The 24,889-nt window shown below is 29.9% G+C and overlaps 1 protein-coding gene across 1 annotated transcript in view; it reads right to left on the bottom strand.

Moving 5' to 3' along the window:
- Positions 1-24,359, bottom strand: part of LOC112596304 (probable chitinase 10) — a 31,732-nt gene extending 7,373 nt beyond the window's left edge. The window contains exons 1-2 of the mRNA XM_025341909.1: positions 24,095-24,359; positions 8,196-8,286 (exon numbers count right to left, since the gene is read on the bottom strand). Of these exons, the coding sequence (XP_025197694.1) occupies positions 8,196-8,286; positions 24,095-24,097 (94 nt within the window). The 5' untranslated portion in view covers positions 24,098-24,359. The remainder of the gene's footprint in view (positions 1-8,195; positions 8,287-24,094) is intronic.
- Between the last annotated feature and the right edge of the window lie 530 nt (positions 24,360-24,889).

Below are 24,889 nucleotides of genomic sequence, written 5' to 3'. Positions count from 1 at the left end.
ATTAAGTACATTTTATAAAACAAATATAATTAAATCCTAATAATTAATAAATCAATTACAGTTGAATAAATAGGCCCGTTCAAATCCAGATTTGCGTATATTTAATCATAGTTAATTTAAACATAAATATTATATAGTATTGAATAAACTTTCAATGTATTATTTTTATATTTTATAGAAACTTCAATGACATGTAATTTAAATTACACTATTAATTTACCAAAAAAATATTTTATCTAATGTAATAATTAAGATTGGTAAAATTATATAAACATCATAAATTGTGTATGGTTTACGTTTTCATTTGATTTTTAGTAATAAATTGTATTTTTTATTATGTTTTATTTTATTTTTTTAACTCAGTTATGACTTATGAATAAATTATTCTCTGATTTATAGCTATGGAGCTTCAAATGTTTGATATTATTATAAACAATGGTTTAAAATAACAATTTAAAATAAAAAGTATAAGATACATTTATGTTGACAAAAGAACACAATAAAATATATAATTTAAACTAATGGCTGACAGTTAAATGAGTTTATCGTGTATTATTGTTGAATTATTTGTAGACATAGTTTACATTTTACGCATTGTTCTCAATCCTAATAAACATGATATCTTTACTAAATAAGTGTGTATACAATTTTTATACTGGTTTTCTAAACTTATTATTTTTATAATAATATTTAAGTCCTTTAATTTTTTAAACATTTTAGATTAAACCATTAATATTATATTATTTTTAAATCGTGTAGAATAGTAATTTATACGTATAATTTATATTCTATTATTTATGGTATGTAAAAATCTACAAACTAGAAAACATTTTTTGAAAACCTTCAAAATTATGCTCTATATTAATCATAATATTAATATCTTGATACAATCATTAAATTTAAAAAATAAATAGTTACGTTTTGATTGGTTAAAACATAAAAGCAAAATGTAAAAAATGTTGAGAAAATTGAAGGATAATAACGTTGGATTGACACGTACTCCACTATTTCAACGCAAGATCATTGTGTAATATCTATACTTTATTATACTTAGTGTAAAAAACGAAAACACACTGTTATTAGAAATAACTAATTACTAATTTTAACATATTTATATTTATTTTGTAAAATACTTAATCATTTCATAATAAATCATTGATTATTTAAGACTTGATTAACTACCTGGAAATTAAAAATGTATTGATAACGATCTTTATTGGTTAAAATGATTCGATTCAAAATAACTGAAAACATAATATAAGAATATAATATGATATTTTTAAATTCATTAAAGACAGTACCTACTCATAACTATAATTTGTTTGAGAAATTTTCAAATAACTATTAAACACGTTTTACGTTACAATTATTTATTTATGAGAAAAAATGGTAACAGTAATGAAGACGACCATGAACTAATTAGATCTATCAAAAAAAAAAAAAATATATGATCAAAACTTAGAAGATATAACCTTGTTAAAATAATGTTAGAACTTTTCTACAAAATAATATATTCAGAATCAATTAATTAGAACGTGGGAAGGGAAATAATAATAATATATTATATTCATGATTTATCACATATCTATCTTTTTCAAGTAAATTAATTGGAACTTTTTTTATGTTAATGATTTAATGTTATTTTTCCCTTAAAATTACGTGTAGAACGTAAACCATATTTTTTTATATTTTATGTTTATCAAAACAATCAGGAAAACGTCACAATTCAACACAAAAACATGATTTTTATATTAAATCTTATATAAATTCTTGTATCCATGTTATCATATTAAATAATTTCATTCAAATATAAAGTATATCCTATAAATTTCTCGATTCTTTTTTTTTTTTTTTGCACATACAACTCATACGGTGTTTATTTCAAGGTTTTTTCCCCATTAAGCTTGTAACGTACTGCACATCTAATATATACGTTGAATAGTGAATATGATCAATACGAATTTTTCATGCACACAATATTATATTGTTAACTTTAAAATTAATCGAAGAAATTTATCAACCCGTTACTAAATAATAAATATTGTAGTCAAACCATTAACGAACTTCGTGTTCGCACTGTTAAAACTTTTATTACCCACACGGTCATACGACTATATTGTACGAAGATATATTATTTCTTCTTGAAAAATTATGGTCCATTGAACAATTTTTAGATAAAAACGTATCTGAAAGCAACCGGTTTGATGGCGATGGCATAAAATGATTTGACTTAACAACAGTGATAGATTTTATGTGTTGGGAAATGATTCGGTCAATAATCCAGTTTAAAAAGGAAACACAATCGGTGGTGAACACATATTAACATGTACACCATTTTTGTCCGTGTGTGCATGAATATAATATATATTACATTGAGTAACCGTCGCCGTCGGGAGCTGGTTGAGCTAGTCTACCGATACACGACAAGGGTGTAATTATTATTATTAGATATCATATAGTGTTTATTCTGTTATTCAAGTATTATGCGTGTGTATGTGAGTGCGAGAGAGCGCACAGATCAGCTGGTTGAGGACGATTGGTGCGGGTCAGCGTAAAAAACGAGAGCGTTGCGCACGCGTCGTTGACAAAATATATATATATACATATAAATAAATAAATAAAAAGTAAAAGGTGCGCAAAACGACCGTTCGCTAGCTGCATGGCAAAACTGGTTCTCCGCGTGTCCGCCCAAAGATTATTGTCTGCGTCTGTCCGTCTACAAAATAAAACGTAAAAACGTATCCATGTAGATAATAATAATATTATTATATGGACGTGATAATAATATTATGGATGTAAACGCACCAGATTTCGGGTGATAGGACTTTTCGTTAGCAGACTTTTGCAGCCCTCGACGGACGTTCGGATGAACAGTTTTTGGTTTACGCATAAATCCATGAGCAACTCCCGCTAACGTTAGACTTTAAGTTTATAACCATTAGCCGGCCGGTGTGTAAGACGCGTGTATCAACGTAAAAATCGTTTTTAGTTATATTTGTATTATTATTTGATTTTTTTTTTTTTTTATATATCGATTTAGCCAACGTACGACGTTATGCGAACGTAAAACATTAACGGTTTAATGTTTAAATATCGCATCACAGATCGGTTTGATTATAAAATGTTATGACTTATAAGTTGTCGTGGGTGAAACGACAATAATTAACAAAAATACAAGAGCAACTATACATTCTAAAGCAAGTAATAATGTGAATTTTGTAATAAATAATAACTCTTTAAAATGACAATCGTGACTGTTATACCCATGAGCTATATTTTAAGAAAATTGTATAATAAAGTCATTATTTTGACAGATTTCATAATATTTTTATACTTTAAATTTTTCATAAATAAACTATTATAATATCAGATCTACTTTGAAATCGTAACCAAATGTCTAAAATATTGTATACAAATATAATTCGACGTGACACGTAGTATAATAAATGAATATAGAGTTGAACAGGGCCCTCTTGCACCATCTGAAATTTCACTTGCATTGCTAACTATTTATCGATTGTAATGAATATAATGTTTAAACTAGGTATTCAAATTTTAAATAAAATACTAATATACTAAAATTAATTTTTTCATACATGTTGAGTTTAAAATTTTTGTTAATTTTGTATACTTTTATTGTATAAATATTATGTTATTTTAATCTGGAGGTTAGAGACTAAAAAAAATTTAACCATTTATTTTAATAAGCTTTCAATATTTTCATTTAAAAATAAACCAGCCTATAACAGTAAAAAAAAAATACTAATCTTAAATGAAGAAATTTTTTGGATCACATAATTTATCAATGTTTTTACATTTATGATAATATATATATTAATAGAAAACTGGATTTTACAGACGTGAGTAAAGTGAGATTAAAACCCAATATCCAATCTAACTCTGTATCTAGTTCGCTTACTGTACGAATTATAACTATCAAATAAGTGTAAAAATTATATTTTATTATTTTGTTTAAATAAGCGTGAAGCATATTATTACGAAAGCAAAAATATAAAAATATATTTAATAAAAAAAATTATTCAAAGATAGATAAAATAATTAACAAAACAAATGCATACTGTCCATACTGAGTAGTCTAAGCTAAAAATAATGGAAAGGACGCTTTGCGTTTTTATAAACTATACAGCAGGGACGGTCAAACTTTTTTCGGCCGCGATCTACTAAAAATATACTTCACCATTGAGGATCGACTTCGATAAAAAAGTTTTTATTATTATTAAGTTACTATACCACCATAATTAATTTTCGTGAGCGCAGCCTAAAAATAAATTCTAGCACGATCGACTTTAAAATCGTTTGTGATCGACCGGTCGATCGCGATCGACTGTTTGGCCGCCCCTGCTATACAGCATATATTTTTGATTTTTGAGAATATGTATAACAATTCTGAAATAAAACGATATATGTTAGACTACTTTCAAGGATATTTATTTATATCATTCTTAGTAAGACAGTAAGCAGTTGTAATATTATATAATAATATATAATTGTTATTAATATAGAAATAAAATAATATTTTACCTACCTAACCTATTAATATTTATAAATTAGTTACATTTATGCTGTATTATGTTATAAGTTATTAAATTTAAACATTCATTTACTGAAACATTTAAAAAAAAAAATTTAGAAGTGATTACCACTAAATATAATAAAAAATGGTAAAATAGGTTCATAATATAACTATTAACTTAAAATTAGTCTTAATATTTTGAAAACTCCATAGTGTTTATAAACTATAAAATAGCAATATACATAATGGCAAAAACTTTTTTGTTCTAAAAATTAATATTTTTAATTATTAGAAGGAAAACTTTTTTTTCCTTTAAATATCCAATTGTACAAAATTTAAACTTCAGACATTCGTAAAAAATTGTACTTATGTATTTTTAATTTTCTTAATGTTGTAAAAACAATTTATATAAGGTATTTTATATTAAATTATTAATTTTTTTTGCCAAAAATAAACATTTTTTACTCACACATATCGTGAAAAACTAAGAATTTAGCATCTCATGAATAAATATAAAAATTAAAAATGACCAAAATATTCTAAATATTATATCGCGTCTAAAAAAATTCTAGTTTAATTATTTTTGTTAACATACAAATTGTAAATATATTATTTTATCATAAGAAAATATATAAATATAAATATTTTTGAAAAAATAAAGTACTAGTAAATCTCTACAGTTAATCATTTTCAAATTAATTTTGTTATAAACAAATGTTACATAAATATCCTTGTTTTTCCTTAGTAAATTTTGTTTTAGTTATTGTAATTTTCAAAATTCTGAGAGTTTTCTACACTAGATCTTATTTTCCATTAAAAATCTAATTTAAAAATTATAGCGTGTTTTTGTATTACTCGAAAAGATAATGACAAGATAATTTTATTATTAAAAATTAAAAAAATAAAACTACACATCGTTGTAAAACTAATAAATAAAATCAATGAAATCACTCAGAATTTTAAATAAATAATGACTAATAACATACAAAAATATCAATTCAAATTTTTATTATGTTAGAATTATATACTAATGTAGGTACATAATTTAATTAGAATACGTTTTATAATGTTCTTATATAATTAAATGTAACTCGTTATTCTTCTATTTTTGCGAAATAAAATCATATAGATTATTACGAACAAGTACTGAGCCTGTTGTCTTATCTAAGCCACCATCGAGAAACGCTGCAAGTGTTTTAATTTTGTAAATTTTTGAAATGTTAAAATCAAATAAATTCGCAAAAGATAATACGGTCCTGTACGTATACATTTTAACAGCTTGACACTGATATATCGTTTTAGGGCTGTGCAAGTTTTTTGCGCGATCGAGTGTTTTGCAATTATTTTTATTTTTTTTCTCCATAAATACCGTCGTTTATCACTGAACTATTACATAACGTTATAACGCATTAAAGTATACTTATTATTATTTGAAATTAGTGTTTAAAACATGAATGGTCGGTAAGAATGAGTATTTGTTTGATTTAGCCACATACCTAATACAAACTCATGTGCAAGACGTATAAACAGTTACAATATATTGTTTTCTTCGATAGGATTATGTCACACGATCGTACCAGCGGGATAACCGGTGCAGGATTTGGGGAAACCGGTCCCGATGAAATTGCAAATATTGCGCTTATCTATATAGGTACACTTATGCGTCGTTTTGAACCTTGACCCGCGGTACAATGACCTTGCACCGCTGTCCGGAACCAGTGAAAGCGCATCGGACATCCTGCGACGTTTAAACGATCGTGCGAATCGACCAGCGAAGACAAAAATAAAAAAATTTAAAAAAAAAATGTGTGTTTATACTATATAATATAAAATATATAGTTACACGCGGCCAGGATTCATCGTAATAATAGCCGTCATGTATGTGCTTAGGGAGAAAGTATATACTGAGGCGATCACACAATATTGTTTGCGTGAATGTTAAACTGCAGATATCATACCTGTTGCCGGCTGCAATAACGATACCCCCGAGCAAATTATACAGTTAATGTGTATGTTTGTGTGTGTGTGTGTGTAACTTCACCAGTTACTGCGGCAAAATTTCCATTGATAAATACAAATCTATAGTTTGGTTTCCAATAGCGTTATGTGAATAGTATTTAATAGTGTAATCGTTAATATATTAAATGTTATACTAAATAGTAAAAAAAAAAAATAAACCCACTAATCAGAAAAAATAAGACAAATAATGTATCACTTAGTAGATATAGGTTATATACCTATCTAATTAATTATTATATTTACTCGATTTGAAAGGAAAGGTGAATAACCCTAATAAAAAAAATTATAGCTTTATAAGTAATATATTATATGTATATTAACTCATAGATAGTGCATAGAATAGTATACATAAATCGGTACACTATAATAACGATACTAGTTTAACGAACTACAAGCAAAAAATCCTCTACAGCTCCAATGTTACATTAATAAACTAGATAGTATGAATTATAGGTATCCATAATGATTATCGTTTTAAATTAATCATCACATTATTAGGTAACATTCATATATTATACCTACGTAACGTGACGTCGGTACGGTATCGATGAAAATCATACACTTTTTAATATTATGAAATGTTTATTTCTCTTTTGACTTAATTATGTGAACTCTGGTTAAATAAAAAATGGTCAGTGTTGTATAATTCTCGAACGTTTCAATTACGTATAATAATATATGTTCTTCGGTCATTCAGTTCACGGTTTCATTAATTATATCTTATAAATTGTATTATTATTTCATAGTATACAACAAATACATTAACAATTTTTTCCTGTTATATTAAAATTAAACAATTATAAACAAGAATACTAATTATAATTAGGATTTACTTGTTCATTATTGGTATTAAGCATATCAAAAATATACATAAGTACCTAATAATAACTTATTATGTGATTATTTTAAAAAATTATAAATAGTATATACTTAATAAAAAAAAGTATATGAACTACATGACTTATATTATTTAGTTGATAGTTTTTAGTCGAACAGAATATTATATATTTATTTTCGTTAGAGTTTCTCCATACATTTCTACATTACAGTAAATAAAATGAAAGTAACTAAACATTTTTACATTTGCTTCATTGCTAGTGTTGTGATTTGAGCACCGAAATCTGTGCCCTAAAAAGCCTATAAAATATAACATGCTACTTCCAGTCATGTATAAAAACTGACCTTAATAAGTAATATACATTTAAGTCATACAGCGTATGAAAGAAGATTGCAAATTTATACTAACGCATTGCAACGTGTTAAATTTTCTATACAGTATACATTTATAACTAACTTATAAGATTTTCAACAACGATGACTATAGATAACTATATAGCCTGTTTTACCTAATTATTTAAAAAAATGTTTAAGTCTTTCTCAATAATTAAACATAGTCGACTTTACAATCTAATATATATGTATATATACAAAAATTAAAAAAAATAAGTTATTATAACCTATTATAAAATAACAGTATTATTTCCTGTATATTAGATGAATATAATAAACGTATGTTTTTCAAAAGATACATTTTTTATAAAAATCAATATTAAGTTTCAAACGAAATTAATTTTTACTTAATTAGCTAAATTAAAACGGTTATAAATCACTATAGATCGTAAATATTTTACTTAAAACTTACTTTCTGAATTTGTGTACGTGCATAGTGTTGCTATGATGGTTACAATGAGCAGCAATTTAAAGTGGAAGCAGAGCTTAAATTTTCTGTTTGTCTGAAAAAAATAACAATAACAAAAAATTAACAATAAAAATATAATATTACAGTTGAATCAGTAAATAAAATAATTATGCAGTCGCAGGTAATGATGATGGAATATGTATAATATTTATTTTAAAGGAAATAATGCTTAATGTTTTGAGATTAACCACGGTAAATCGGATTCACGTATTTGTGGAGATCCGTTCAATTTCGTACACTTTCCTCATCTAGGTATTTATATAAATATCACTAGCTTTCACCGATTTTCTGACTCTTTGTCGTCATGTATGACTAGCGAAAATAGATACAGAAAACACTGTTGTTCCGTCATCTTATGTATACCTAGTAATATACGTAGAACGTTTGATCGTCGCCGTTGTTGGTTGACGGCTGTCGTTAAAAAGAACGAACAGCTGATACACAATATATAATTATGACTCGATTTTCAATTTTAAAATTGAAAGAACCTCTTATTATTATTATTATTGTTGCTATTATTATTTGTAAAGTGCTTTAGTTTAAGTAACTTTTAAACATAGCCGAATCACAATAATTACTTATTCCCTAACATTCATTATTACAAAAAAATGAGTATAATTTTCAATTAAATACTTTGAACGTAAGTTTGCAGTTAATAATATCATCTCTTGGTATATTTTTAATTAAATAAGTAAGCTAATAATGTATTATCTACCTCCAAATGATATTATCATCATATTTCAACTAAAATATGTTTTTGTGCGAGTGTAATAAACACATCAAACATAATGCTCATAATTCGTGTTCCTATATAAGTGAGATGTTATTCGTTTGTATACCGGTTAGAATATCTTTCACGCGCACAAACATGCTAGGAAAGTTATAATATTCGTCGATTTTTGCGTATAATAAAATTATGAATACGAGATGAATACAGAAAGAGAGAGAGAGAGAGAGAGAGAGAGAAACCGCCCGAGTAAAGAATCATACATTAATACCCAATCCTTTCATTTTTAATTTTTCATAAAGGATTTAATTAGTGCGAAATTGGAGCGAATGCGAAAGCCAAAACAATAACGTTCGCAATAGCCAGAGATTAGTAATTAATTAATATATCTGTGCCCAGATAATAATATAATATAAACTCAATCCTCGCGTGTATATAACAGTCTAAGGAATCGCATACTCACAAGCCATATATTATACTCTGCACATGCATTCGGGCAACTCAGCTTTCACTGCCAACATACATACACACACAAAATAGCCTATGCGTATCGTTTTTCCAGTTGCACAACACGTGATCTGAATACAGATTAATTAGATAGTTTGAAAGAAGACACAGTTCTCAAGATGTGTATAATATATAGGATTAAGGCGAAAAACCTATAGATACCTAAACACGCGCACACATACACGCGCACTCGCGACGTGTGAAATAACCACACATTGTTTTTGTCAACCTTGGCTGGCAATACGATATTTTAGGTCGAGTGGACCTTTAGCTCTCAATATGTAGCCACCAAATAAGGTACTCATTAGTCATTAACGACCGACTTCCGAATTTTAAGTCCTACGTGTGCCGCTGTATTACCTACGAACAATACCATCGGTTATTATAGTTAATTTAATCATATGATATCTAACATATGTTTACAATCGACCCGATTACAATGTGCTGTATATAGTTCATCTCGGAGCTTTCGAAAAAAAAACATTATCGCAAAAATTATGTCTTATCAAACGTGACTAGTAGCTTTTTTCAGACTTTCTTAACACACGCAGCGACATTTTTCTAGCCGAATCAGCACAGGTACGTCAAACTCAAACGGCACTGAATACTAGTTTTATAATTTTGCATCGTACCTACAATCGTATCCGTCTATTGTAAATATCTTTCAATTCGACATTAAACTGCGAGCTATGTGTCTCGACAACATTATTATTAATGGATTACGACTTTTACAGTACTAAAAACAAAAAGGGACGTGTCTCATACATTATGTGTGTGATGGCTTGAAAAGAAACGGTTTCCTAGTTCATAGTGTTCTCACACAAACGGGTAAATATTGTTTAGTTTTTAAGCGAGTGTTTCATTCGTGTGTGCTTTATTTGTGGCTTTCATTAGCCGCAACAGGGCGTAGCCCCCTGGTTCACCTTGGACACGCTCTACATGAACCTCGACACATTATTTTGTGGTCCCCTACACGCGTGTATTTATTTTTTATTATTTCCAGAATACTCGCATATTATCACTGTGTTTTATGTGAATGATTGAATACACGGTGCTGCAGTGGTGATACATACGTGGACATTATTTTCAACGTATATTATGTAAAAAATATCATATACCTACACACGTGTTTGATATTATACGATATAATTACATAATCTGTTCTACCGTCAAAGCAGTTTTCCTGAAGTTCTCGTACCGAGAGGGAAATATCGCGTAGAAACGTATAGATAAACGAAATTACTTAGCTCTTTCTTTGAAAACTGCGTGAAATTGAATTTTCGGTGCCTAATCGAAAATTTCGTTGTCAACGAATAAATGAAAAAGAAAAAGAAAAAGAAATAAAATACTTATCATTCTCTCGTTTTATTATTTTAGATACAAAAAAAAATAAATAAATAAGGATAATAATAATAAAAACTTAACACATTAATATTAAAAAGAGAAGGGGGCGTAATGTGTACATTATATGTTCTTCAAGGGAAACCTACCGAATGGTGACCCACTATTCTGTAACCTCATTGTTGTTTTCATAACAATTGTCTTTTTTGTGTATAAATTATCCATCACGTGTAAAAAAAAATGTAAAATATAAACATAAGTCAGTATGTAGTGCATTATTATTATACACATAAACATATTTTATATTTTAAATAATTCATTCCACCGTTTTTCTTCTCTTTCTTTCTCTCTACATCCGATAACCCATTGTTAAATCACTGTCAATGTACTAGAAAGAAGTCTCTGTATAGAATGACACGAGAAGGCATTATACGTATACATATATATACATGACACGATGTTTTGAAATTAAAAAAAAAAATACGTAGGTACACGCGCTGCACGTGTCATATTTTTACCTGACCGTCCAGAAAATTCAAAATACGTACAAGTCGATGGCCGGCACGTTGGTGCAACACAACCGTGAATGTTGCGAAAAATAATAATAAGCAGATCAACGGCGTATACAGGAAAAAATAAATAGTTTGAACTAATTTTAAATATCATTTCATAAGAAATTTGAAGAATGGAGAATCTAAAAAAAAATAATATGTTTATACTATAGGTATTATAATAAACCGTAGTCACCGTTTCGTTCCATTAGTTTCATTAATGACATCTAAGTGTAAAATAATGTTTTGATAAACGATTACAATGGATATCACGATAGTCATATGATTAGTCATAAATCCAATGTAGACACTGCAGGTACACCGTGCTAAGATACGAATTTGAGTTTTAAAATCTAATCAAAATCAAAAATAACTAAAACAGCAGTAACTACTCGATATGCATATAGTGATTTTACCTTTTTATTTTTGTATAAAACTGACATTCGTTTTTTAAAAACGAACGCTCTTTAGCTATACTCGCTTTATATAAGTACTCTTAATACCTAACTAATTATTATTCATTTATATATAATATATTTATTATTATACCTATGTACTATCGTGTGCAATGAATTTTCCGCGGAATGCGTTTTTTTTTTTTCAAAAGCGCACGATGAACGATTGGCACAAATAAACAAGCCTGTTTGAGTTAGACTGGGTTACGCCTTTTTTTTCGTCCAAGTATCAAGTACCTACTGCTCCGGTACCATTCCAAGACAAATTTTGTCGTAACACCATCGAACGGTAAGCAGTGTTCGTTAACAACTTTTGTTTTGACTTAAGTACGGCCAAAGTCTGCACCCTCGCCTTTAACGTCACCCCCTCTTTCCACTACCATATAGGTGTCGGGCGTGGTCGCGGTGAACTCGGATGACCCATACACACACACATACCTGTCAAAACGAACATTGCGTGGATAATATAGCAATATCAATCGCGCACACTAAGTCATGTTGCCCGCGTTTGTGTTATATTCGCCGCACAGCCTCCAGGTAATACCGGGTGGCACTACAACACCAGGTATATAGGCGATAATGGGCGTTGTCGCCGGACCATAATATTATTATTACTATTTGCTATTTAATATTATATTATATTGTTTTTTTCTTCGTCGTGTTGTTCATGGTATACGGGTTTGTCCTGCGCGTTATAACGTTTTCCTCGTTTGCCGCTGCAGCGTACAGGTATAATGATGTATACACTCTCGTCAAGCCGGTAGGTAACGAAAGCCAAAAAACCATGACTCCGCGATCGTTTACAAAAACTGATCTCGTCCGGCCAACCGTAATAATTGATATTCCGTTCAGTACCGGCGCGCGTTGCGTTATGATCGCAGTTTTTTTTTCTTTTTTTTTTTTTACATTGTGTGAATAATAATAATGATTTGTGGTCAATGCTCTTACCGAACGAAAAATGCACATCAGAGAGGGGAGAGCTCATATTATTATTATTATACAGTAGCAATAAATAATAATATAATAGTAACGAAGGAAAAAATAGGCAATAATATACTATAAACCGCATACACACGCACTCGTTCTGCTGTTTTTCCGTTCGGTCATCGCATTGTCGTTGTACGTGTACCTAAACGTACGTAATATTGTATCGCGACGGCTACGAGACCAATAAATTGATCAAGCATAGTTTTCGGACCATCGGAACGAGCGTATAAATCGTAATAAATCGTATAAGTACATGATTAACGGACTTCGCAATCCGAGTACACGCGATTTTTTTCTTCTTTTTTTTTTATGTTGACGCAGATCGCTTTCGTCCGATAGATTTTATCAAGTACTAACCCTATCCAACAAAGTACCTATCTACCAAACTATATTTACGGTTATGAAAAATGATACATTACATCAGAATTGTATACCACAAGTTGTATGTTATAATGGCATCGATATTTCTGTATTAAAATATTGCATGTATTTATCTGAAGAAAATATTTATTGAAACACTAAGACGTACGCGATTGTGTTCTTGGATTTCTAGTTATAAAAAGCTTATTTTCTATAGATATGAACTGTGATAGCACATAATATAGGAGCTCTTTAAAATACCCTCAGGTATTTTGCAAACAACAATTTTATTGTTTTAAGTACCAGTCATTGTTCTGTGACTAGAATGGATTGACCTTTCAGTTAGTTTAAAGTACATCATGAATATAATTTAATATGATAATTCCGAAGGTTGAAAAATCCACAGTATGGCAAATTACAGATCAAGCTCAGTTAAATAATGCAAAATAATGTATGAAATATGAGAAGATAAATAAATTTAGTAAATATACTAAAAACGAACAATTCTTTATGAACGTATCCCATTTAAGAATATAATAATCTTGTATTACTGTATATTAATAATAATTTAATCTAATAAAATGATGTATAATACACTAATATTCATTTAAAATTTTATTTCTCATCATGAAACCAACATTAGTGCCTAATAACCGTTACACATCAATTATATAATTGTTTAAGTACATGGGAATAATAATAATTTATTTCGTTAATAATAAATACAAACGATGGTCAATGACTATAAATCAATACTAGTGAATATATTTCAGTAAAAAAAAAAAAAAAGTAAACGGAACTAGGTTGAAATTTTTGGTCAACATTTTGAAATATTTCAATGATTAGATATGATACCTATATTATCGTTTCATAACTTATTCAACTATAATAATAGATCAAAAAATAAATATTAAATGTATTTTGAAATAATAACTCACAGAGCTCGAAATATATTTTGTACGCGTGTTATGAACAGAGATACTGCAATTTCGTTAAATAGCCGTTAAGTACTCAATGCGTACTTTACCTATACTTCAACTACATATTATTATATTATTACTATGAAAATTCAGCTAAACCAGTTAATGGCATATGTGAAATATTTTTTAAACGATGATAATTATTATAACTTTTATAAAATGTCTGAATAAAACTGGTCAATGCTAAATGATCCCAAAGCGTTAATATAATTCCTATAATATATAGGTATAGGTAGTAATAATAACTATTTACGTACTGGGTTATTACGACATGAAAATTACGAAATCTATTATCTTACTTGAATTTAGTTTATTTAGATAAGTAGTAGGTACCTAACTACGTACCAGCAGTGTTACATATTACGTTGCTCAGGGATATATTTTTTTTAGTCTGTGGTATTAAAGTTGTATGCCATTTCCCTGGAATACGTTTCACTTATCATTACTAAACAAGTTTCTCTATTTATTATTATATCTTTGCAATAGGATTTTATAATAATTTCCACTTTCAGAGTACTTATGCATTATGCATTCATGTTTTTATCGACAACCAATTATTGATGTACCTATAATGTGATTATGCTGTTTTATTATTATTTTTAATTTTTAACAACAAATAAAAAAAAAACATTTAGAAAGTGTTTAGCTAGATTGTTGTTTTTTTCATACGTTATTTCAAAAATTATTTATTCGTGTTCGGGACATATAATTTTGTCTATTTATATGCAATATAATATACGATGCGAGGCATCATTATTGTTTCATATAATTTAAGTGACTATTGTAGAAAACGATCGAACATTATAAATATATTAAAACGATCGTGAAATATAATTGAAACTTTTACGCTACAATAGAGAAAATCGATGTTTTGTTATGTAGGGAAATCAGCTGCGAGAATCGTGCCGAATCCACGTTCATCGGCATCATATACTGTACACTGTGCAGATTCAAATAATTGTCAAAACTCTTGAGATCGATTAACGTCGAAAATCGTTCGGCAACCCATTCTGATCGTCTTGTACCACAACAAAAAAGGCAAATGGGGCATGTTTTTTTTTTTTTTTTTGAAAAAAATCTTAAGGAAACAATACTCGCTTGAGACGCATGTCATACAACTTTGCCCGAACAATTATTCGATATCATAAATTACAGTTGTCGACTACAATGGTATAGTTCATTGTAGGTATATTATGATATTGTCATAAACGACGGATTGCGAAGAAATGTGTTTCGGCAGTGGAATATCGCAAGCTGTCAGGATCGAGGTGCGAAAATCACGAATACGCAACCGACGTGTGTGTCCGCCGAGACGTGCCGCTGCGCAACCTTCGGCCGCCGCAGCAGTCGGTCGGTCGGTCGATCAGCTACCATTTAATACGTTTTCATAGAATCCTAGTTGGTGCCCCGGGGGGACGAGCGCGGTGGGGGCTGACCGAAATCTAAGCGACTTATATTAATCGATTTCTGCATTGTATTATACATTATATTGTATGTGAACATAGAAGTACACGCAACTATTTTGTATTAGAAAAAATAAAACAAACGGAGCGATATTATAATAATATAATAACATAGGTACACTATTACGCCCATTATACACATTAGATAGGCACCTATACAATATATATGGTCTGGTTTAACGTGTATGTTACAACTATGGTTCTATCGAGTCGGACGATTTTCTAAATAATCGATCAAACGGCAACACTTAACCAATCATAGTTTGTTTTACGTTCGAATTTAATATTGATTCAAAGTCATATAATTACCCATGGTATAGGTACCTCTATTATGTAATATACACGGTTAAATCGCTGCAGCCGTATCTGCACGTACAGAAATCGGAAAACCTTGGAGATGATACTACCGGTGCTATTGAAGAATTTGAAAATCCACCTCGGAAGCAATAGAGAACTATAAATCCGATTGTTGCAGTCAAAGGTGCGAATCTCTGATCGTAAATGATTATTAAGCACAAAACTGTTTTACGTCAACAAAATATTATTACTTGGACATATTTTATCGAGCATTTTTTTTAAATATGTTACATCATCTCAATACAAAACACAAACTACCTTTATACGTGTATGTACCATTGTACATATTGCCGAATGCCGATTACACTGTTTTTATATATGTACGTAACATTTCAATTTTACTCAATAATGCTAAACAAAAATGATGTATACATGAATTTTATGATTTAAAATATGTGAAAAATGGATTTTTAAATGAAAATTAACGATCTTTAAATTACCATGAAATGATGTACACAAATAAATATAATAAAAGAAAATCATATTATTTAATAATTTAATATTGATAATACATTGTATATGTTTATTTTTAAATAAATAAACACTGAATCGGTTGGCTACAATTTTATCATATTGATGATTTGTTTAAAAAAAAATTAATATTTTTATTAGCACTTTATTATTCTCTATAAAGCTGTCAAATTATAATCTAAAAATTTCCTGTTAGATCTCGATAAAGAAATATTTTAATATCATACAGTTAATTTAATGTGTAGTAAGTTCTAGAAAAGTCTGGTAACATTTCAAGGACAACTTCTTGAAGGTCGATAGTCAGATTGCTTACCACATTTTGAATTATTCCTATTTAATGTAATTTTAATATGTATTATATTATTAGTCGGAAGAATAATCGTGTTGGAACTTGTACATATGTATTTTAGGTTAAAAATGTAAATCGTAAATAAAAATGAATTTCAACGAGTGCATCCGGCTGTAATGACAATTGTGGGAATGAACACTTGAACTCGTTTAAATAATGTATATTTAAAATGTTTCTATTACTAACAACTTACTTTCAAATAGTTATAAAATGATAAGAACCTGTTTAAAAAGTTAAAAATGATTAAATAAATATAATATATATTGTGTATCATATAAAGTTACCTATCTACTATCTACCTAATAATATTAATACTATATTTTGGTGATTGAATACAATTTTAGAAGTATATGGTTATAATAAGGTCTGAAAAAACGCAAACAATATTGAATACTCGCTATATAGGTTAAAACAAATGTCATTGAGAGATCAAGTACGTTACAATTAAAAAATAAAAACATAAAATTGCACACTACAGCCATTGCGTCAATTCAGGAACACGATTGGCTTTAGTGTATAAAATAACCGACATCCGCGTATCTAGCGTACCTACTGTATATATTATATAATAATACTAGGTAAGACACGAATCGATAATAACGAAACTATACAATATAACGATATTATTGATGTTGTTAATCAACTAAAACCGAACACCACCGCAGCAGTAGTTGTAGTATTCTAATATAGGTACGCTGACAGATATGTAGTGCAATTAAAAACAAATATAGGCAAGTTTGTACGTCGTGATTCAAAAATCTATTTTTTAAGTCCATATGTTTTTAATTTTTTTTTCTGTCCCAAGGTTACTTTTCCTTTCACCCGAAATGCACGACATGCACAATTATAATATGCGAGTATCACAAAATATGTATAACAAATGTGTGCGATATAGGTACCTACGGGCATGCAACAAAAAATAATTACCGAAGGAGTATATCAATTCGAACCGTTCGGACAGCAGCGCAACGCGGTGATAATCGCATGTCATAATAACGTTTTAAAAATGGACGATACCTATCAAATATATAATAACAATATATAGGTCAAACACAAGCACACGAACAGTACGTATTAAATTATGCTCTTAACACGTATGGTATGTTACATTATAATAATATAATGTAGCGCATGGGATTCGAATTCGATCTGAAAACTAAAATGTTATCAATCATATATTTGTGTATTATAATAATGAGCACAATAATTATGTACACAATACTACGCTCGATGTCTGCGCGTTGATTAATACCTTAAACAGTCGCTATATATATGTATATATATATATAGGTACACAGTGAAAGCGAAAGCTTTCGACGATAACACTTTCGTAGGTAAACATTGCAATAATTCTATGCCTACTATAGGCGTATAAACATGCCTACATATCGTTATTGTATGAATAATTATTTTATGGACGAAGAAAATCTTAAGAATATAAATCGTACGCCATTTGATCGCATTTGTTGCGAACGAGCAAACTAGCTAGGTAGTCGAAAATTATACATACATTCGATGCTAACATTGTAAACAAACGGTTTACGAATATTTTAATAATCGTATGGCGATAATGTAATAACAATAATATGTAACCCTATATGTGCAGTACTAAATGTATATAATATTATGTATACCAGCTATTATGCGGCAAAGGAAAGAACTTTCACTGTCCGGTTCGACTCGTACCTATTACAGATATATTATATTAAATTGTTACTATCGTTGGATTATATTCTAAAACGAAATAAAATAATGATTATGATAAAAAGTCGAGCGCTTAATAGGATTATGTGTGCACACCACGGCGGCCAATACGTCCAGTTGCCGTTTTCGGTTATAATACGTATTGCGTCATTTTCAATGTATTAGCCTCTGCTGACAATAACGGACAATATTATTGTCCATTTTGCAATTATTTATATGGATGATACGTAGTTTTTCGTGTCGGCCCATCGCTACCACTTAAATATTAATATTAAATAAATACTCAGCCAAGCCCTCTACCCTTTCCTAGTACCTGACAATAATTGCGCCCTGAATACTTAATGTAATACTGCAGAGGAAATAGTATAGGCACACCGACGAAACGGGCACGAGCGACTTTCACGTCCTGATTAGTGATGATTAATAATATTATTCCGAAGACGTCCGAGAGGTTTTTTTCTGGGCACGGTTTAGACCAACGTTTTTTTTTTTTTTTACTTGACAATATTATATAGTAGCTGGTGTACATCACAATAACAAATTTTGTATCGGGAACTATGCGCGACAATGAAACATCCCGACAATCGTGGCGCCTGAGTCATAAATCATAATACCTACATAATATTATATTTTAAACCTATTGTCGAAATGACATTTAATATTATACACCGCGGTTACGTATACTTATTATAATACTCGCGTTTCAGTAACGTGGTCTAAATGTCTAAAAATTTCTCTGTAATACCATTAACTGCAATTATGTAATACAAAAATTATCATACTATAAAAACATAATTTGTTTACTGCGGGCGAGTGGTTTATCAATAATGCCTTGATGCTGTAAGATGCGCGTATTGTACGAATTAAGAGTATGTGTAATGTACGCATGTGCACATAGATTTGAAAATAATTTATATTTTTTTATAATGAGAAATTTCCATTATCATATGACATATTATACCATAATTTGAATTTAATTTAACTATTATTTTCTAACGACGATCAAACAACACGTAATATGACTATTATGCGATTTGAGGATCATTAAAAAATTAGCAAAAACTACTCCGTATCGTGCGTTATTATATTATTTTAATATTAAACTTGCGTAAAACGTATTCTATATTTTTTGTTGCCGCACGATTGCGGCATACATACACGTAGGTACTATTATATAGGTGTACGTACCATCTCTATGTTTTAATATTGAAAACTCGTCGCAAAACATTTAACAATATATTCAATCTACATTAAATAATAAATATTATACTCTGCTGCTTCCCAAATCAATACAATGTTTTCAACGTGCATTCCTGTATTATTTGTTAGTGAGCTCATCTTAATAATATACGCATTAGGCACTATTGGTAGCCGGTCGTATAAGTACACGGTTTTCCAGTTTTGTCTTCCGTTTTTTCATTTCGAAACCGGTTTTTTAACGTTCAGTATATGTATTTTTCGTAAAATAATACAAAAAATATATACATGCTTCCCCGTGTATATAATATACTATAATATGTATATGTATGTGTGTGTGTATGTGTATTATGTACGTATAATACTTTTTTCAACTTATTGTATGCGTGTATGTATATATTTTATTTATTTTATGTCTTTTTATTTCGTATAGTATTTTTATTTCAGGGTCAACCGATGGCCACACAAGAAATATACAACTATCAACAACAATAACATTCATATGGCTCACCGGACACTATCGATACATCGTTTTACCCAGGGACTTTGCGTCTGTTTTTCAAAAATAAAATTCTACCAATAATCTCAGTATAATGATTTATTACAGTGCGTAGTAGTCGTAGTATTATTCAAACACGACGTATATATTTTATATCACACGGTGATTTTGAACTACCCGTATGATATACAATAGTACCTATAATACACTATGCACTATACGAGAGAACAAAGCATAAATAAGTACGTGTTTAAATTCTGTGGCTGAATGTCTGCTTTGATATTATTTACTTATTTAATAACAATGTTACCTAACCTACCCCTTAAGAAAAATATATAACCTAATATTAATAATTACGAGAGACAAATAACAATCACGCGCGCAGATAGTTTCTATCGCAGTTTATTCGCACATAAATCACATTCATTAGACACGACGACGCATATTATTTCAACACCTAACGAATAAATAACACAAAACAAAATGTACAGAAGAAAAAAATAACGAGTATCGGCAACGGAAAAAAAAAACAAATCACGCGGCTTGTATAGTGGTTAAACGTACAGAGTACGTAATTCGAGGTGTAAGACACGGAATGAAAAGACGAGGAACTAAGACCCGAAATAAAAACGGTGGCGATTCCGCTATATTTCAGTCAAAAAACAAAAAAAAAAAACAAGACTACGGGGCCGGTTAGCGATCGTCGGCTAGCTGCTATACTTTGACCAGGACGGCGTTGAATACGGAACGTATTTGAAATTTGAACCTCCCGAACAGATCTCATAAGGTCCACGTGAGTCTCGCCCACCAATAATGTCTGATAAGAGGTGCATGATAATATGGAAGAGTCGAATTCGTTCGGTTGAAAGCATTTTTAATCGATCACAAGACGTCCTCGAACGGACGGCCGACAATTAAAAAAACCGTATAATGCACCGCCACGGTGCTATACACACGAGATCGGTCATACTGACACATCCAGATAATATCCTATCCTCTTCGTCAGTCGCCGGTCGCGTACGTCAACTGGGTTAAGTGATCGCGGCACACACGGACTAGTATATACTTATAGTATATTGACGTAAGTCGCGTAGGCGTCGATACGTGTGCGTATTGCGTGTAGTAGGCACTTTTCTACATAGAAGTGCCTGTTGAATAATATAATATATAGTCTTTGTTATTATCATTATTATTATTATCGTACCCGCGTTTCTATAATATATGTAGGTATATGTGGATGCGGCGGTGCACGCGTACCGCCGCCGCGCCGTGACGATTTGGGCGTTTTATTATTATACAACTAAATGTTGTTATAACGCCGCGGTCCTGAAACTGGCCGCATACGTGGGAAGAACAATGTTCAAGTAGCGCTTTGGATTTGTTGATTTTTCTCTTTTCGACATCGTATTCTCCACACGCGACCGGTACAATGGACGTGTGAAGTACATCTAATGTAATGACATAGGTAGCAGTTTTACGGTTGCGTTGCGCAGTGGCTACTGCGACATGTAACGATATTGTAATACCGTTGAATGTGGGTACCTACATGCAGTCCTATATAGCTTAGTAGTTTATAATATTATACTGGATACGTTATTATTATTATTTTTTTTTTAATTTTATAAACGTACCCATTATTTTTTATTTCAAACGCACGTGTCAACATAACAGTAATTGTGCAACTTCTAGACGCATGGTCTACGCTCTGCAGATAGACCGACGGCCAATACGTGAATGTGTCAACCTCCTTTCTCTCAGGGCAAAAAAAAATAATAATAACAGTCTAACGATAATAATAACAACGCGACACACGAAGAGTAAGAAAATTAATTACGGCCCCCACGTGACTTGATTAAAAATCATTATAGTATTACTCGTATTATATACACGGGTTTTATGTATTACAAATGTTTATTAGACGGTAGACGGCGAGTACGCCTTCTCATCACCTTTTCGTCTCATACAGATTCCCCTTACGAAATAGTGTTCACAATAAAATAATCGTACGTGACATATTAGTCTCTGGCCTCTAAAACTTAAACAGTATTACACTCATGTGTAATGCATACGAATAGCATCTAAAATTTGTATGCGTTTTTAGGTAGGTATCTATCCCGCTGACTTCCAATCGACCTGTCACCTAGCTATTCCAAATGTAACCAGCACCAGTCGTTTACTCAACACTAGCCGTCACTAGTGTTATTGACATAAATTTAAAAAAAAATTGAATAAATAAATCGTGATAATTTATAGCCGTATTGAGATAATTATACGTTGTTAGCATCATATTTCTTTTATTCAAAGTATAATGCATATAGTATAAAATGATGACGCCGTCGACAAAATATAACACGCGTGAAAAATTACATACGTTTACCAGCTAATTACCTGTAGCTACGAGAAATCTACATATTTTCTGTGTAATATTATCTAACAAGCGTTTTTTATTTCGTCTCGCAATCTCTTGATATTATACATACTATATAATACATTAATATAGATATATATATATATACATATCATATTATAATACTGCATGGATCGACAAAATACAATATGTATTCAGTAGGAAGTATTATATAGTATTAATTATTTCTTTATTAATCTAAAAATGAAAACGGTTTTTGCTTCACATCTACCTATCAGTAATAACTATATTATTAATTTACCACGTTAGTTTTTGGAATTTTGGAATTATGCGTGGAAACGCAGCGGGCAACGTATTATGATTATTGTACGGTTAAAAAAGCGTACTCTATGAACGCTAAATATCATCGATATAAAAACTCACACGATCTTTTTAATAGCTACCGAAAATAATGTTGAGTATAATCTATAAACGTATATATTTTATTATTATTTTTTTTTTTTTTGTTTGTTTTTACAATATAACGATGAGTTTATGGTTATTGGGATTTTTTTCGTCTGCCTATAACATCCGATAATATTCGCGCTACTGACCGCACCTCACGTCGAGCATATTAAATGCACTTCCTGTCAATATACAATGACAGTTGATTGAACTGTCAGGTTGCCAACACATTTATCTTAACAAAACACGTATGCACTTTACGTAATTCGATTCCTAGAATTAAAATAAAATATTCACTCCCCGAGTATCGTATCGGCGAATATAATAACAATAATTCGTCACATAACTCACTCTAAAATGTTTTCCATTGTTATTAATTATATTGGTCGATACAGGCTGCGGTAAGCTTAATTCGGAGTCTTAGAAATATTTTATTAATAGTATATAAATATTAATTTTAACGTTCATTATAACATTTAATCAACTTTAATTCATACACGTGGATAGTTCAATTCCTGCTAAATTAACATTGAAACTATTTTATAAACTAAAATAAATAAATATTAATCATTAACAAGGTTTTGCAACACTAAAATCATTGCTAGAGAACCACACCCTTTGTATACATACGAATGTTTTAAAATTTATTACTAAAATTAATTGATGCATAAACACACAAACACTGCTGCACTAGGTAACTGATCGAGAAAGCAATTCATTCGAGTGCCGTGCTACGATATATATTAACCGCTTTCTATTTAATTATGGAACACTATATCACATACCGGTGGCGTTAATTTTCACTTTTATGCATAACACACAGTATTATAATATAAAAAAACAGTATAAAAAGACACTTATGTAATGCTATGTCCCTCAGGAGTAAGTTATACGAAGTCCATTTACCCAGAGACTTAAACGTGGGTATGATAATGTTATAATCAAATAATATTGTGCCGGTAATTTTTTTTTTTTTAGTTTTGTTTCTTATCATACTTAAATTATTTGAAAAAAAGACAATTTGGAAATTAATTTGGCCCTTAGAATATATTATATTATTTTAATATTATACATTAAATTACCATTTTTATTTGTCAAAATCCAAATGGGAGTGCTGCCACTCGGTCACTGTTGTTCACGCACAAACCGCCCGGAACACATTTACGATTGCGTGATTTGTGTATATAGTTTATAGATACTTACGTATCTATATTTATTTTTATATGAATTAAAATAAACAAAATAGAAAAAAGCACAAAACAAAATCGAATTCTCAAGTGGAAAGACAAGTCAGAATCGCGTTGTGTCTAGATTGTAACTGACATCGGACAACGCGTCTTTACCAGAGGTTTGATCGGTGTGTACGCTACGAAAACGAGGACGTCGGACACTTGTCCTTTCTATTTTCCCCTCTCTCACCCTTTCGATACGTGATACAAAACAGACCACCACCTCAGTGGAATCGATATCTTAGAACAGCTCATAAATGGAGTAGAATTTTTTTTTTTTTTTTTTGAAAAAGTAACTCTCAAATCGACAAATCGTGTACCAATATGTATACAATCAGTGTTGCATTATGTAAGCGATGTTATTACCGCTTTATCATCATATGTATTTGGAGAAAATCGCTTTCCCCTTAGATGAATATGTATACAGAAAATTATCAAGAATGGCTTAGTCCCGTAAAAACAATTCATACACATAGATATACACAATAGCTTTAAAAATAACGTATTATTTACAGGATGTTTCCTAGCAAACAATAATTATCTAAAAATATATTAACAATTTTGAAAACATTTTTTTACGCATAATTTGAAGCTATTATAACGTTTTTGAATAATGAAAATATTTATAAAGTAAATATTACTTTTTTG

The sequence above is a fragment of the Melanaphis sacchari genome, unplaced genomic scaffold (assembly GCF_002803265.2).
Source record: "Melanaphis sacchari strain LSU unplaced genomic scaffold, SCAv2.0 Contig31_pilon_pilon, whole genome shotgun sequence".
NCBI lineage: Eukaryota > Metazoa > Arthropoda > Insecta > Hemiptera > Aphididae > Melanaphis > Melanaphis sacchari.
The sequence above is the reverse complement of the archived record's forward strand: the minus strand, read 5'-3'. Positions and strand labels throughout refer to the sequence as shown.